This window comes from Bacillus rossius, chromosome 5 (assembly GCF_032445375.1).
Source record: "Bacillus rossius redtenbacheri isolate Brsri chromosome 5, Brsri_v3, whole genome shotgun sequence".
NCBI lineage: Eukaryota > Metazoa > Arthropoda > Insecta > Phasmatodea > Bacillidae > Bacillus > Bacillus rossius.
Genome location: NC_086333.1, coordinates 46,764,308 through 46,777,210, shown reverse-complemented (window position 1 = coordinate 46,777,210; position 12,903 = coordinate 46,764,308). Strand labels below are relative to the sequence as shown.

The 12,903-nt window shown below is 37.3% G+C and overlaps 1 protein-coding gene across 1 annotated transcript in view; it reads left to right on the top strand.

Moving 5' to 3' along the window:
- The window catches only part of LOC134531771 (metabotropic glutamate receptor 3-like), a 100,730-nt gene that overhangs the window by 63,009 nt on the left and 24,818 nt on the right, over positions 1-12,903 (top strand). The window contains exons 11-13 of the mRNA XM_063367663.1: positions 3,077-3,201; positions 5,824-6,016; positions 10,251-10,536. Coding sequence (XP_063223733.1) covers positions 3,077-3,201; positions 5,824-6,016; positions 10,251-10,536 — 604 coding nt within the window. The remainder of the gene's footprint in view (positions 1-3,076; positions 3,202-5,823; positions 6,017-10,250; positions 10,537-12,903) is intronic.

Here is a 12,903-nt window from a genome sequence, read left to right as displayed (position 1 = left end):
GCCGCTGTTGCAACAGCTAAGAAATTTGCACTGCTCGTAAACAGTCTGTATGTAACTCGGAACGGGATTCCAGTTAATTCGTGTATATTTATTCATCATATTATGCAACGTTAAAGTCATTAAAAAAATATTAAAAAAAATAAAATGCTTAACATGTAATAAGTGCCAGAAAATAATAATATGCTGTAATATTTAGTGTAACTAAATACGACGTGAACCCTAGAATACAAAGTTGACGATGTGTCGTTGGTGGGAACACTTGTTTGTTCCTGACATTTTTTTCTCTACAGAATTTTAAAGTGAGTTTGACATGCACTTTTTCTTCAGGAAGTAAGTTAAAAATTTGTTTGTCGTTATTGCGATTTCAAAAGTTGATTTGTGTCTAAGAGTATAAATATTTAATATTATTTTCATCATTTTATTCCCAGTTTTATTACTCAATCTATTAGTAGGACGTGATTTCTCGTCGCGGTGCGAAAGACTTTTATGAATGAAAGCATAATGTTCGTGCAAAACCATTCATCACACAAATGTCAGTTCTAAAGTATAATGTTGGAAATTTTTTTAATTTTAATAATTTTTACAATTTTTTTTCTGAAAACACAAGCTAACGCATCAATTTTTGGTGACAGAATTTTTTGTAATGTATGTAAATCTCTTAATTATGTAGAACGTAATTAAAAAATAAAAATAAATGTTTTAAACAGAATTGACGATTATTTGCATTTCATGGATATGGACTGGATCGCAACACTAATTTAATGTTTCAAGTTAATAAACACTGTCAGAAAGCAAGCAAGGCAATGCGAGAACATTATCATTTTGGTTGAATGTAGCGAAAGGGAAAAACAGTCACCTTTCTTGCCACGATCTTGTTCGCAGATAACGCAGGTATAAGTAGTAAATGGACTCCACACAATGACAACCCTCCCATTATTCCGCCCCCCTCGCTGAAACGCCCTCTCCCCCCTCCAACGCGGCGCAGGCGACAGGCTCAGGTATATCGCCCCGCCCAACCACTGGCTGTAGCACGTGGCCAGTGGCCCCACGCGCTAAACATTTTTACTAGGGAGGCCCCTTAACATCACAAATTGATCGTGGACTTTAACTAACCAGATTACACCTAGTCCTACATACATGGTTTCAACATTTCCCAACTATTATTGCAACAGCCCTATAGTAAAACTAAAAAAGCACAACTATCTCTAAAAAAATTAGTTAAAATAAATGTTTCAACATTATTGGTTAGATCAAGTCTTAAAAAGAATTGATGTCCGTTCTCTAAGCGGTAATTAGAAGCATATGCAAAATTTCACACATAATTCGTCATACATTTTTGAATCTATTATACAGTATATCCATAAAATAATGTCCCAGTTATAAATTTTAATAGTAACTCAGTGTAAGGTCACAATTAAAGAGTAACTTTAACAGTTTTAGACAAGTGCATGCGCGAGTATTACTTTGTTGTTTTCTTTTCTCGCTTGCAGCGCCACCTACGCAAAATTGCGACTCCTGAGTGTAAAGCATTTTGTGTTCTGCAATTTGCTAAGAATGAATCTGTGATTTCAGTTCAACGTGCGTTTCGTTTCAAGTTTAATTGTGATCCCCCATGTGGCAAAAACATCCGCCGATGGTATAGGCAATTCGAGACGACAGAACTATTTTTTTTTTGCTGGCCTCCAGGTTCACCTGACATAAAGCCATGCGATTTTTTTTTCCTTTCAGTTTTTATGAAATATAGTGTCTACGTTCCGTCGCTACTTAATGATTTGTCAGAGTTGAGACACAGAATTGAAGAGCCTATTGCTTCCATTACTCCGGACTTATTAACCAAAGTGTGGGAAGATTGGACCTAGGTTGGATGTGTGCCGTTTAACTAAAAGTAGACAATTTGAACATTTGATGTATGATTTGTTGTAAATAGTCTACATTAAACTATTGTAATATACCATTGAAACTGAGACATTCTTATATGGACACTCTGAATTCAATGTAAGTTAATTGAGCTAAAAGAAAATATATAAATGGTTATTATATCACTTTAGTCAATTTTGAAAGATTTCATGTAGCCCTGACAGTTCATTCAAATTGTACTTTTTCGCAGATTGTGACAATATTTATTTATAGTTGACCTTATTCTGTCCTAAACCAATTTTTTTTTCATGCAGAATAGTATCACAATATTGTGACAAAAAATTATCGTGGTGATTTTTATTTTAAACAGGCCTATGCTCGTGTTAGTTAAGATCATCAAATTAAAAACATGGGTTTTAAACGTTTTTAAATTAGTCTTGTGAAAATACGCATACAAAAAATTACGTCATTTTTAGTTTTTTGAATAAAGTTATGTAAAACCAGCAATAGTTCAAAATGCTCAATAGAAGCTAAATAATTTGTAGAATGCTGTAAAATTCTAAATATAGACACTAAAAATCTTACAGGCATTTCAGATTATTTACAAAGAGCAAGAATCCAATCAGGCGTTTCTCTAACTGTGTTGGTTTTGTCAAAATTATTCATAATTTACAATTAAATGCTAGCAATAAACGTAATTTTCGCTTTATGCATGTGATGCTTGTGTTTTTATCATCCTAAATTTAAGTTCAGAATTGTGACGTAAAGGACGGAACGATTAAGTTAAAGTGCGTTAGTAAACCTTTTAATTATACAATATCTTGCTTACGAAGACCAATAAACTATTTGTACAGTACAAGATAGCAATTATTATTGTTTTTTCTTTATTAAGGTTTTTTGTCCCTCGCAGCTGTTTTTGTTCTGCGCATGCGCTTAAGCAAAATCGTTTATAAATATAGCTAAAAAACTAACGTTTTGTTGCAGTTCGCATTCCACAGCATTAGCAACGGTGCTATCATCAAGTATTAAGAATCTTCTATAGCTAGATAGCTAATGTCCACCATAAGACAATGTCTGGATTTATATAGCAAGACACAAGATAACTTTCATAGCCAGTGCAAATTAGTTCACACTTCCACAAAAAATTTCAGTTACTAATTATGTTTTATTTTACCTTCACTATGTAACTCTAAATACTATATATTTTATTTTTTTGTAGAAACTGGTAGCAGTGATCCAGTGTTGATTATAAATGAAGAATCGGTCGTGCATCAAAATAACGGAACTCTTCCCATATTTACATGTAACCAGCCCTGTGCCGACAACCAGATAAAAGTACTGGAGGTATGTACTGTCTATGGTTACTTGTAAACCAAATCCAGAGAAAAATCATACAAAAAAATCATATATAATAAAATTAAAAATCATGATCCTGTTAGCTATAATTGTTATGCAAAATATTGTAATGCTGATTATAAAGAACCAGTTTCTTATTGAATAAATATATTTTTTAATTCTTATAAAGGTTACTACCTATTTATTTTTAGCGTACCTATCTTCGTTCCTTTATTGATCTAACTTATTTGTCATGATAATTTAATATTTAATTTTTTTATTAAAAACTTTTATTTCTTTTACAAAGATTAATTTTGTAATCTTCTTTTGATTATTTTTATGTGATATTAGTCGTATGAAATCCATTAATCCATTAAATCCTAGTCTTTTATAGTTATTGAAATGTTTAATGTTCATAATTTTATATTTTTAACTATTAATAATGATTAAAGGTTTATATTCAATGTAATATAAGACTATATATGTATGTTTATAAAGCATCAACTTTTTTTTTTCAAATTTCGGAATATCATCTAGTGTTATCATAAAAAAAATTTCTGAAATTAAATCTAAAAATAAACCAAATTTTCTGTATTGATATGAATTTTAAGACTTGTGTGTTAGTGTATATGACGACAATTTTGATTTATAATATTAAATTTATGCTATGTTTATAATAATACCACACTTTTAACATTACTAATCTCTTTAAACTCTTGTTTTCGTTTAACATAGGTGTGAATTACATTTTCATGTTTTTAATTACTTTAATTATTGTTTTTTTTTGCAGTGTTTATTTTTTCAAAAATTTATTTTTTTAGTTTAATAATGTGATTTAGATTTAAATGATTTGAAAGTCTTAACTTACATTTATTCTGCCATCTGTAAAGTATTTTTTAAATAAAATTTGTCTTTATTTTAAATTGATTTAATTTTCATATTATTTTGTGTAGAGTGTTTTACTATATTAATTTCTCGATAGTTCTCTTATAATTATTTAAAGTATTTTTTATTTATTAATATGTTTATATTTTGCTTCTTTACTATCAGATAAGCTATCAATTTGGCTTCATCAAATTTTGTACACTTCTATATTATTTACTTATCCATTCATAAAAATAAATTTATTAAAAGTGACTATATTTTCTTAATCTCTATTATTTTTAAAATATTGTAATAATGGTTTTCAGTATTATGGCTATTCGAAAAGTAAAATAAAACTATTATCAGTTTTAAAAACTAAATGATTTAGAAATTAATGAAATTTACAAATGCTTCTTATTTTCAAATTATGGATAGTATATTCTATTTCTTTTTGTCTCTTGAAAATTAAGATCTAAAAATTGATCTCATAGATAAAATTATTGAAAGATATTATTAAGATATTACGATTGAAAACCCAGTTAATTTTATTTACAAATGGCAACAAAATTAAAGTTGGAAATACAATGGATGATGTACTGTTTTCATTAGTTTTATAAAATTACTTTATAATTTAAATTATTTTTTTTTTATTTTGGTTATTATTTTTCCCAACAAATTATATATAAACATTTTTATTTTGTTCTAGATTTTATTAAGTTATTTTATATTAAGATTGTTATTAGGTGTATTGTACAATATGGGCCCAAAAACTGTTTCCGAATAGCTCCGTAGATGACCGTTTAGCCTAAAGGATCCTTATCAAGTGCGCCTTAAAGGATTTCAGTCATTTTTGTCGAACTTGCAAAAAGTTGAAACGATCCTTATAGAGTTGCCGATGAAACCTTTCGTGAAAGGACGAGTGACTGGCGTTCTTTCATTAATCTTCATGGCTTGTGAGGGCTTTGTGGCGCTAACGTTTAGTGAAAAATAAACGGTCTGTTGCTTAACGAGCCAACTGCTGTCCAATCTCGTTTATGTCTATCTATGCCTATCGAATTTTTTAACCCTTTCAAGGAAATCGTCAACTGAAGTTTATCATTCATTTATCATTTAGATATAGATTATTAATATCTTAATGATACATGAATTAATTAAACTTTTTAATTTGTGGGCATGGTGTAGCCTACATTCTAGTCAACATTATTATTTAGGACTACAACAAAAAATGTTATATTAGGTTATGTTATAGTATACCAATTATATATTTATATGTTTTATAATAATTAGAGCTTAACATTATTACTACACTAAATATCAAATAAGTTTGGTAAAAATAACAAAAAAAAATTAAATTATTTCTTAGGAAATGACGAAGTATGACTGAAAGGGTTAACTAAAAAATGTGAAAATCAAAAAAAATGCCCGAAATAAAGAAAGTGAAAATTTTTTAATTGTAAATAGTTTATTGCCGTAGGTATACACCAGGTTGTGTTAATGTCGAAAGAATTCGGGTTTTATTCCACGGCTAGATTTACCTTGTGAGCAGCCCTGAAATCGAAGTAACCTTACCATTCGGAAACAGTAATAATCAACTGAAGGAGAGAAATGGTGCAGGTTGTACGGGTAGTGTGAGAATTTCCTCAACAGGACAGATGCTGGAGGTCGCGGTTGTATTGTGAGAATGTTGTCAACTGGAGGAGAGTTGCTGCAGTGATGCAGGAATGTCGCCGACCGGAGCAACTGGAGGAGAGTGACTGCGTGTCGCAGGTGGAGGAGCGGTGCTGCTGGACGTGCCGGCGCTGCGGGGAGTTCGAGTTCCGCAGCGACGACTACACCTGCGACACGTGTCCGCTGGGCACGCGGCCCGGCGGCGACCGCTCGCACTGCGTGGACATCCCGGAGCAGTTCGTGGACGGCGGCAGTCCCTGGGCGCTCGCCGCGCTGTGCCTGGCCGGGGCGGGTGAGCACGTGTGTGGACACTGCTTTCATGAGCATTTCAAACCAACGAATCATTATAGAATAATATACAGTAATGAGTAGAGACCCGGAAAATTCGCGGGTTCATTTCGTGTTATGCTAAAATTAAAATAATTATACCTTAGTGCTGCTTCTGTCATTGGTTCACTGCTAATCTGGAGGACTTACGGCCAATTAGAGACCCTCATTCATAGAAGTGTCGAATCACAGGCCACCCAGTCGGGACGACTCACAAGTCAACAGCCAATGAACAGTTGGCATTTGCCCGAGTGTGTAGAGGATATTGGAGTCTATTCTGGAGGTCATTGAACCCGCGAATTTTCCGGGTCTCTAGTAATGAGTAGAGACCGGAAAAATTCGCGCTTTCGATGACCTCTAGGATAGACTCCACAACCCTCTACACACTCAGGCAAATACCACCTGCTCGTTGGCTATTGGCTCGTGACACCTGTTAACTGGGACGCTTGCGGTTCGATACTTTTTTGGTTGAAGGTTTTCCATTCGCTCAAAGTCCTTCAGATAAAATGTAAGCCAATCGCAGAATCAATATAAAGGTAGGTACAGTTGTTTGGATTCTAGCATATCGTGAAATTAATACGCGAATTTTTCCGGTCTCTAGTAATGAGATGTAAAGCGGAAATAAGTCATCGTAGATTTTGCAGTTTTTTTTAGTAATTTTTTTGTTAAATAATGTAATTCAAATTTATCCACGCATGAGTCATGCAGTTACAAAATTCTGAATGTGCGATTCATCTAAAAGTAGCAGTATGTATTTTCCAATAATGTTGATGGACGACAGCGTCACTCAGCTTTATGATAGTCGCTTCATATTGACTAAATAGGTAGCGCCGATCTCCTCGGATGCACACTGGCTTGCGGTGCGAGGGGTTTTGTGTCTTCTTTCTCCTGGTTGGCCAATCACAGTAGCCCGGCTCCGATTGGGAAAACCAACAGGCCAACCAGGAGAAAGGAAGACTCTGATTGGCTCACAGCTGCAGCAAATCGGGAAACATCCCCCTCTCAGGCGAGATTGTTAATAGGCAGGATAACTTTAAATAACCTCAAGTAGGTTACTGCTCTTTGATGATGGTGACTGCAACGTCCACCGAAACGTTGGTGATATCTTCACCTTCGACGCGACTACGACCCAGAAGCCAAGCAACTCCTGTTTCACATGTTTTAATGTAATTTTACCTCACATATCATAGTCGCTATTGGCTTCTTCAGTTCTATAGAGGTTTATTCTGCTTACTCACAAATGAATGTAGCCTCATAGAATATGTTCATTTAGAACCATATGTTACTACAAAATACAGATTTTTTTTATCCTTTTCCATGGTGAGTTTTTTTAGGTGCACGCAAAATTTTACACTAAAGTAATTCAGGGAATCACAGGCTTTCCATAAATAAACAATTCCAAACTGGGATATTTGATTACATGTAACGTTCCTTGTTCCCCCCTTTAAAAAAAGGGGTTAAGATTTATAACAAAACATTGAAATAAGAAACACTATATTTAGTTTTATCTCTATTTGTACGGAAAAATCCTCTACTCTCCAAAATTAACACTGCCAGGCCGTTTTTCCGAGGTCGGGTGGGGAGGGGATAATAACCCTGAATTTCGAAAAGTTTGAAAATCAATGCTTTTCGATTTTGAGTGTTTCCGATCCAATAGATCGGGTTATGGTGGAAAAAAGAAAAAAACGGGGGGGGGGGGGGGGGGGTTAAAGCCCTAAAATTTTAACGATCCCGGAACCCGCCTTGGAGGCTGATTGTAGGAAAACCCCGTACTCAGTTAATGTGTATGTAATATAAAGAACAACCCTGCCAAGTTTCAAGCCTCTAGAAATGTACTTGAAAGACGGTCAAGAGTTTCATTTTATCTAGAACTCACTAATTTAGATCAGTCTTCCTTTAAATTAGTTTTTCAAAACCATAAACGTTTGTTATTTTATTTCATTAATAATTTTTTAACTGGCAAGTTAAAACCATTGTCGCCTTACTTTTTATTAATTAAATAATGTCTGCAGTTCTGTGGTAGTGCTGTAGTGCTAATGCGATGTGGTAAACAATAAAGAAATGGGTAATGACCACTATATCAAACATGGTGAAATTTTATTTTGAGACTTAAAAGAATAAAATATACTTATAGCTTAAAACATTAAAAAAAACCGCTTTTATCGTTAAAAAACTAAAAATAAAATTCTAATTTAATTTTTTTGTACAACAGCCTAATCATGCGCCACAACTCTGAATACCTAAAAGCGTGGAGTGCTTAGTATAATTTGTCTTAAAATTTCTTTCAGTAATTACAATATGATGTGTAATATATTTTCTATCACTAATTTTAGGATATAGTCAATATGATAACTTTAGGATATAGTCATTACGAAAATTACTATATGAACTTAATAACAATAGTGAATTTAAAAATTAGTAATGGGGTGCTGGATATAATTTGTCTTAAATTTTCTATCACTAATAAAGAAAAGAGCACCCCACGCCTTTAGTTATACAGATTTAAGGTATATTATTTGGTTGTTGGACAAATAACTCAAACTTATATTTACATTTTTTTTAATTTTGCGTTTTTTTTAGTGTTTTAATTTATAAGTTTATTATGTTCTAGAAATAGTTAATTTGATGTTTAAGGAAGTATTCTGCGATGTGGAAGCAAAATTACTGGGAACTGCATTCTTCTTTAAAGATGTACCACCGCAATCAAAACTTCTGTAATATTCAACGAAGAAGTGCGTTGAACACGCACGCATGTGCTCTGATAACTAAATGTTCATGCACAGATGTTACTGAAGACTCGGTATTTCAACGTGAGTTCCTCAAAGCTAACATTTGAATGCTCAGTATCAAAATTTTCTACTTTGTGGTATAAATAGAATATCCTTATAATAAAATATATGCGCTCGTTATCTTCGTCAAAGTAAAATACGTATCATGTAATTCGGCCAGAAAAAGAGTATTATTGGAGTAGACTATATGTTTACAACAAAATTATAATTGCATTTTGTAGGGTAACTCTTGTAGCTGTAAATGTGCACAATTATGAAAATTAAGAAGTGGGCGGTATTTATTTAAAACCAGCTGAGATCATGGAACAAGCTGAAAACAATTAAATAAAGTTAATTCAATTTTTCATTTCGTTTAAATGCAATACTTATTTATTACTGGCGTGTATGTCCGGAAGTTGAGTCTAGGCCTGCAGTAAACCACTGTTTCAGTACCTACTTGTTTACCAGATAGTAAAAAAAAAAAGTAAAATAATTTTTTGTTTTAAATAAATATCTTAAATCACGCAGTGCAATATTCATGCGAGAACCAGGAAATAGGATGCCCAAAATATCACGAGAGCTTTAATGCTAAACACCAATGACTTCACAGGATAAACTAATTTGTAACAGGGAAACATTATTTACGGCAGACATCCCCTGAAATGATGTCGGTACTATGCTTCACCGAAGGCAAATATTTGAAATTCAAGCGATATAAAATTGTTATGGCTTAAATTATGTTGATTCAAGATGGCTTCTTTGTAATATACTGTGTGTTACGTCTTTGAGTAGTTGAATTGAATATGTGTTAAACAGTGTTTTAAGAAGTGTTTCAACTTTAGAATGCAAACTGCAGTGTAAATTTATTTCTTTGTAATTGGAACAGAAATATGCGAGTAACATTACAGACTACAAAAATGATGTTCGAAATTGGGTTTTTTCCGGTAGGCCTATGTACCTCTGATATAGTTAAAAGTTATTTGCGAACCGTTCCCTCAATGGCTTTCCAGCATTAACTACGCACACTGGGAAGGAAAAAAAAAGTATGCTTGAGTGAAACTTCAGCTAGAATATAAAATGATTAGAGTCCCGGAAATTACGCGGATTCCTCTGGCCTCAGGATAGCATTCAAAGTTATAGGTGTGCTCGACCCATGTTTACTTTTCCCACTGGTTGATTTCTTAGCGAGGACATTTTGATCCTTGTTATTTGGCACTACCTGATTGGCTCACTTCTCTCCTAGCTGGACATCGTTGGCTCACGGTCGTATGAGGGGCGTGTCCAGATAACTGTGATACAATCACGAGCACAGCGCGACAGTGCGGAGGTTTTGCGTTCTAGCTTGCGACTAAATGAATCCGCGAAATTTCAAGGACTCTAAAAATTGACGCGTGCGGAAATGAGCGTCAGCCGCGTGTTGCGCCCGTGCAGGCGTGGTGCTGACGGCGCTGGTGGCTGGCGTGTACCGCGCGCACGCCGAGACGCCCGTCATCAAGGCGTCGGGCCGCGAGCTCAGCTACCTGCTGCTGTGCGGCATCCTGGCCTCGTTCTGCGCCACCTTCGCCATCGCGGCGCGGCCATCGGGAGCCGCGTGCGCCCTGGCGCGCTTCCTGGTCGGCTTCAGCCCGGCGCTGTGCTACTCCGCCGCCGTCACGCGCACCAACCGCGTGGCGCGCATCTTCGCGCAGCAGCGCGCCCGCGCCGTCTACAAGCTCAGGTGCGCGGAGGCTCCGTCCTCCGGCTCTTCATCAGGGACCGACATCTGTGCTTGTTGCGTGAAGGGGGTTAAGTCACAAATGGTTAGGTAATACATGGTGATATTTAGAGACCCGGAAAGTCCTCCTCTCCTCCTCTCCTCTGGCTCTTCATCAGGACCGACATCTGTGCTTGTTGCGTGAAGGGGGTTGAGTCACAAATGGTCAACACTTAGTGATATTTAGAGACCTGGAAAGTCCTCCTCTCCTCCTCTCCTCTGGCTCTTCATCAGGACCGACATCTGTGCTTGTTGCGCGAAGGGCGTTAAGTCACAAATGGTCAACACTTAGTGGTATTAGAAGACCTGTAAAGTCCTCCTCTCCTCCTCTCCTCTGGCTCTTCATCAGGACCGACATCTCTGCTTGTTGCGCGAAGGGCGTTAAGTCACAAATGGTCAACACTTAGTGATATTAAGAGACCTGGAAAGTCCTCCTCTCCTCCTCTCCTCTGGCTCTTCATGAGGACCGACATATGTGATTGTTGCGCGAAGGGCGTTAAGTCACAAATGGTCAACACTTAGTGATATTAATAGACCTGGAAAGTCCTCCTCTCCTCCTCTCCTCTGGCTCTTCATCAGGACCGACATCTGTGCTTGTTGCGCGAAGGGCGTTAAGTCACAAATGGTCAACACTTAGTGATATTAAGAGACCTGGAAAGTCCTCCTCTCCTCCTCTCCTCTGGCTCTTCATCAGGACCGACATCTGTGCTTGTTGCGCGAAGGGCGTTAAGTCACAAATGGTCAACACTTAGTGATATTAAGAGACCTGGAAAGTCCTCCTCTCCTCCTCTCCTCTGGCTCTTCATGAGGACCGACATCTGTGCTTGTTGAGTGAAGGCGGTTAAGTCAAAAATGGTCAACACTTAGTGATATTTAGAGACCCGGAAAGTCCTCCTCTCCTCCTCTCCTCTGGCTCTTCATCAGGAACCGACATCTGTGCTTGTTGCGTGAAGGGGGTTAAGTCAAAAATGGTCAACACTTAGTGATATTAATAGACCTGGAAAGTCCTCCTCTCCTCTGGCTCTTCATCAGGACCGACATCTGTGCTTGTTGCGCGAAGGGCGTTAAGTCACAAATGGTCAACACTTAGTGATATTAAGAGACCCGGAAAGTCCTCCTCTCCTCTCTCCTCTGGCTCTTCATCAGGACCGACATCTGTGCTTGTTGCGCGAAGGGCGTTAAGTCACAAATGGTCAACACTTAGTGATATTAATAGACCTGGAAAGTCCTCCTCTCCTCCTCTCCTCTGGCTCTTCATCAGGACCGACATCTGTGCTTGTTGCGCGAAGGGGGTTGAGTCACAAATGGTCAACACTTAGTGATATTAAGAGACCCGGAAAGTCCTCCTCTCCTCTCTCCTCTGGCTCTTCATCAGGACCGACATCTGTGCTTGTTGCGCGAAGGGCGTTAAGTCACAAATGGTCAACACTTAGTGGTATTAGAAGACCTGTAAAGTCCTCCTCTCCTCCTCTCCTCTGGCTCTTCATCAGGACCGACATCTCTGCTTGTTGCGCGAAGGGCGTTAAGTCACAAATGGTCAACACTTAGTGATATTAAGAGACCTGGAAAGTCCTCCTCTCCTCCTCTCCTCTGGCTCTTCAAGAGGACCGACATCTGTGATTGTTGCGCGAAGGGCGTTAAGTCACAAATGGTCAACACTTAGTGATATTAATAGACCTGGAAAGTCCTCCTCTCCTCTGGCTCTTCATCAGGACCGACATCTGTGCTTGTTGCGCGAAGGGCGTTAAGTCACAAATGGTCAACACTTAGTGATATTAAGAGACCCGGAAAGTCCTCCTCTCCTCTCTCCTCTGGCTCTTCATCAGGACCGACATCTGTGCTTGTTGCGCGAAGGGCGTTAAGTCACAAATGGTCAACACTTAGTGATATTAAGAGACCTGGAAAGTCCTCCTCTCTCCTCTCCTCTGGCTCTTCATCAGGACCGACATCTGTGCTTGTTGCGCGAAGGGCGTTAAGTCACAAATGGTCAACACTTAGTGATATTAAGAGACCTGGAAAGTCCTCCTCTCCTCCTCTCCTCTGGCTCTTCATGAGGACCGACATATGTGCTTGTTGCGTGAAGGCGGTTAAGTCAAAAATGGTCAACACTTAGTGATATTTAGAGACCCGGAAAGTCCTCCTCTCCTCCTCTCCTCTGGCTCTTCATCAGGAACCGACATCTGTGCTTGTTGCGTGAAGGGGGTTAAGTCAAAAATGGTCAACACTTAGTGATATTTAGAGACCCGGAAAGTCCTCCTATCCTCCTCTCCTCTGGCTCTTCATCAGGACCGACATCTGTGCTTGTTGCGTGAAAGGGGTTACGTCACAAAT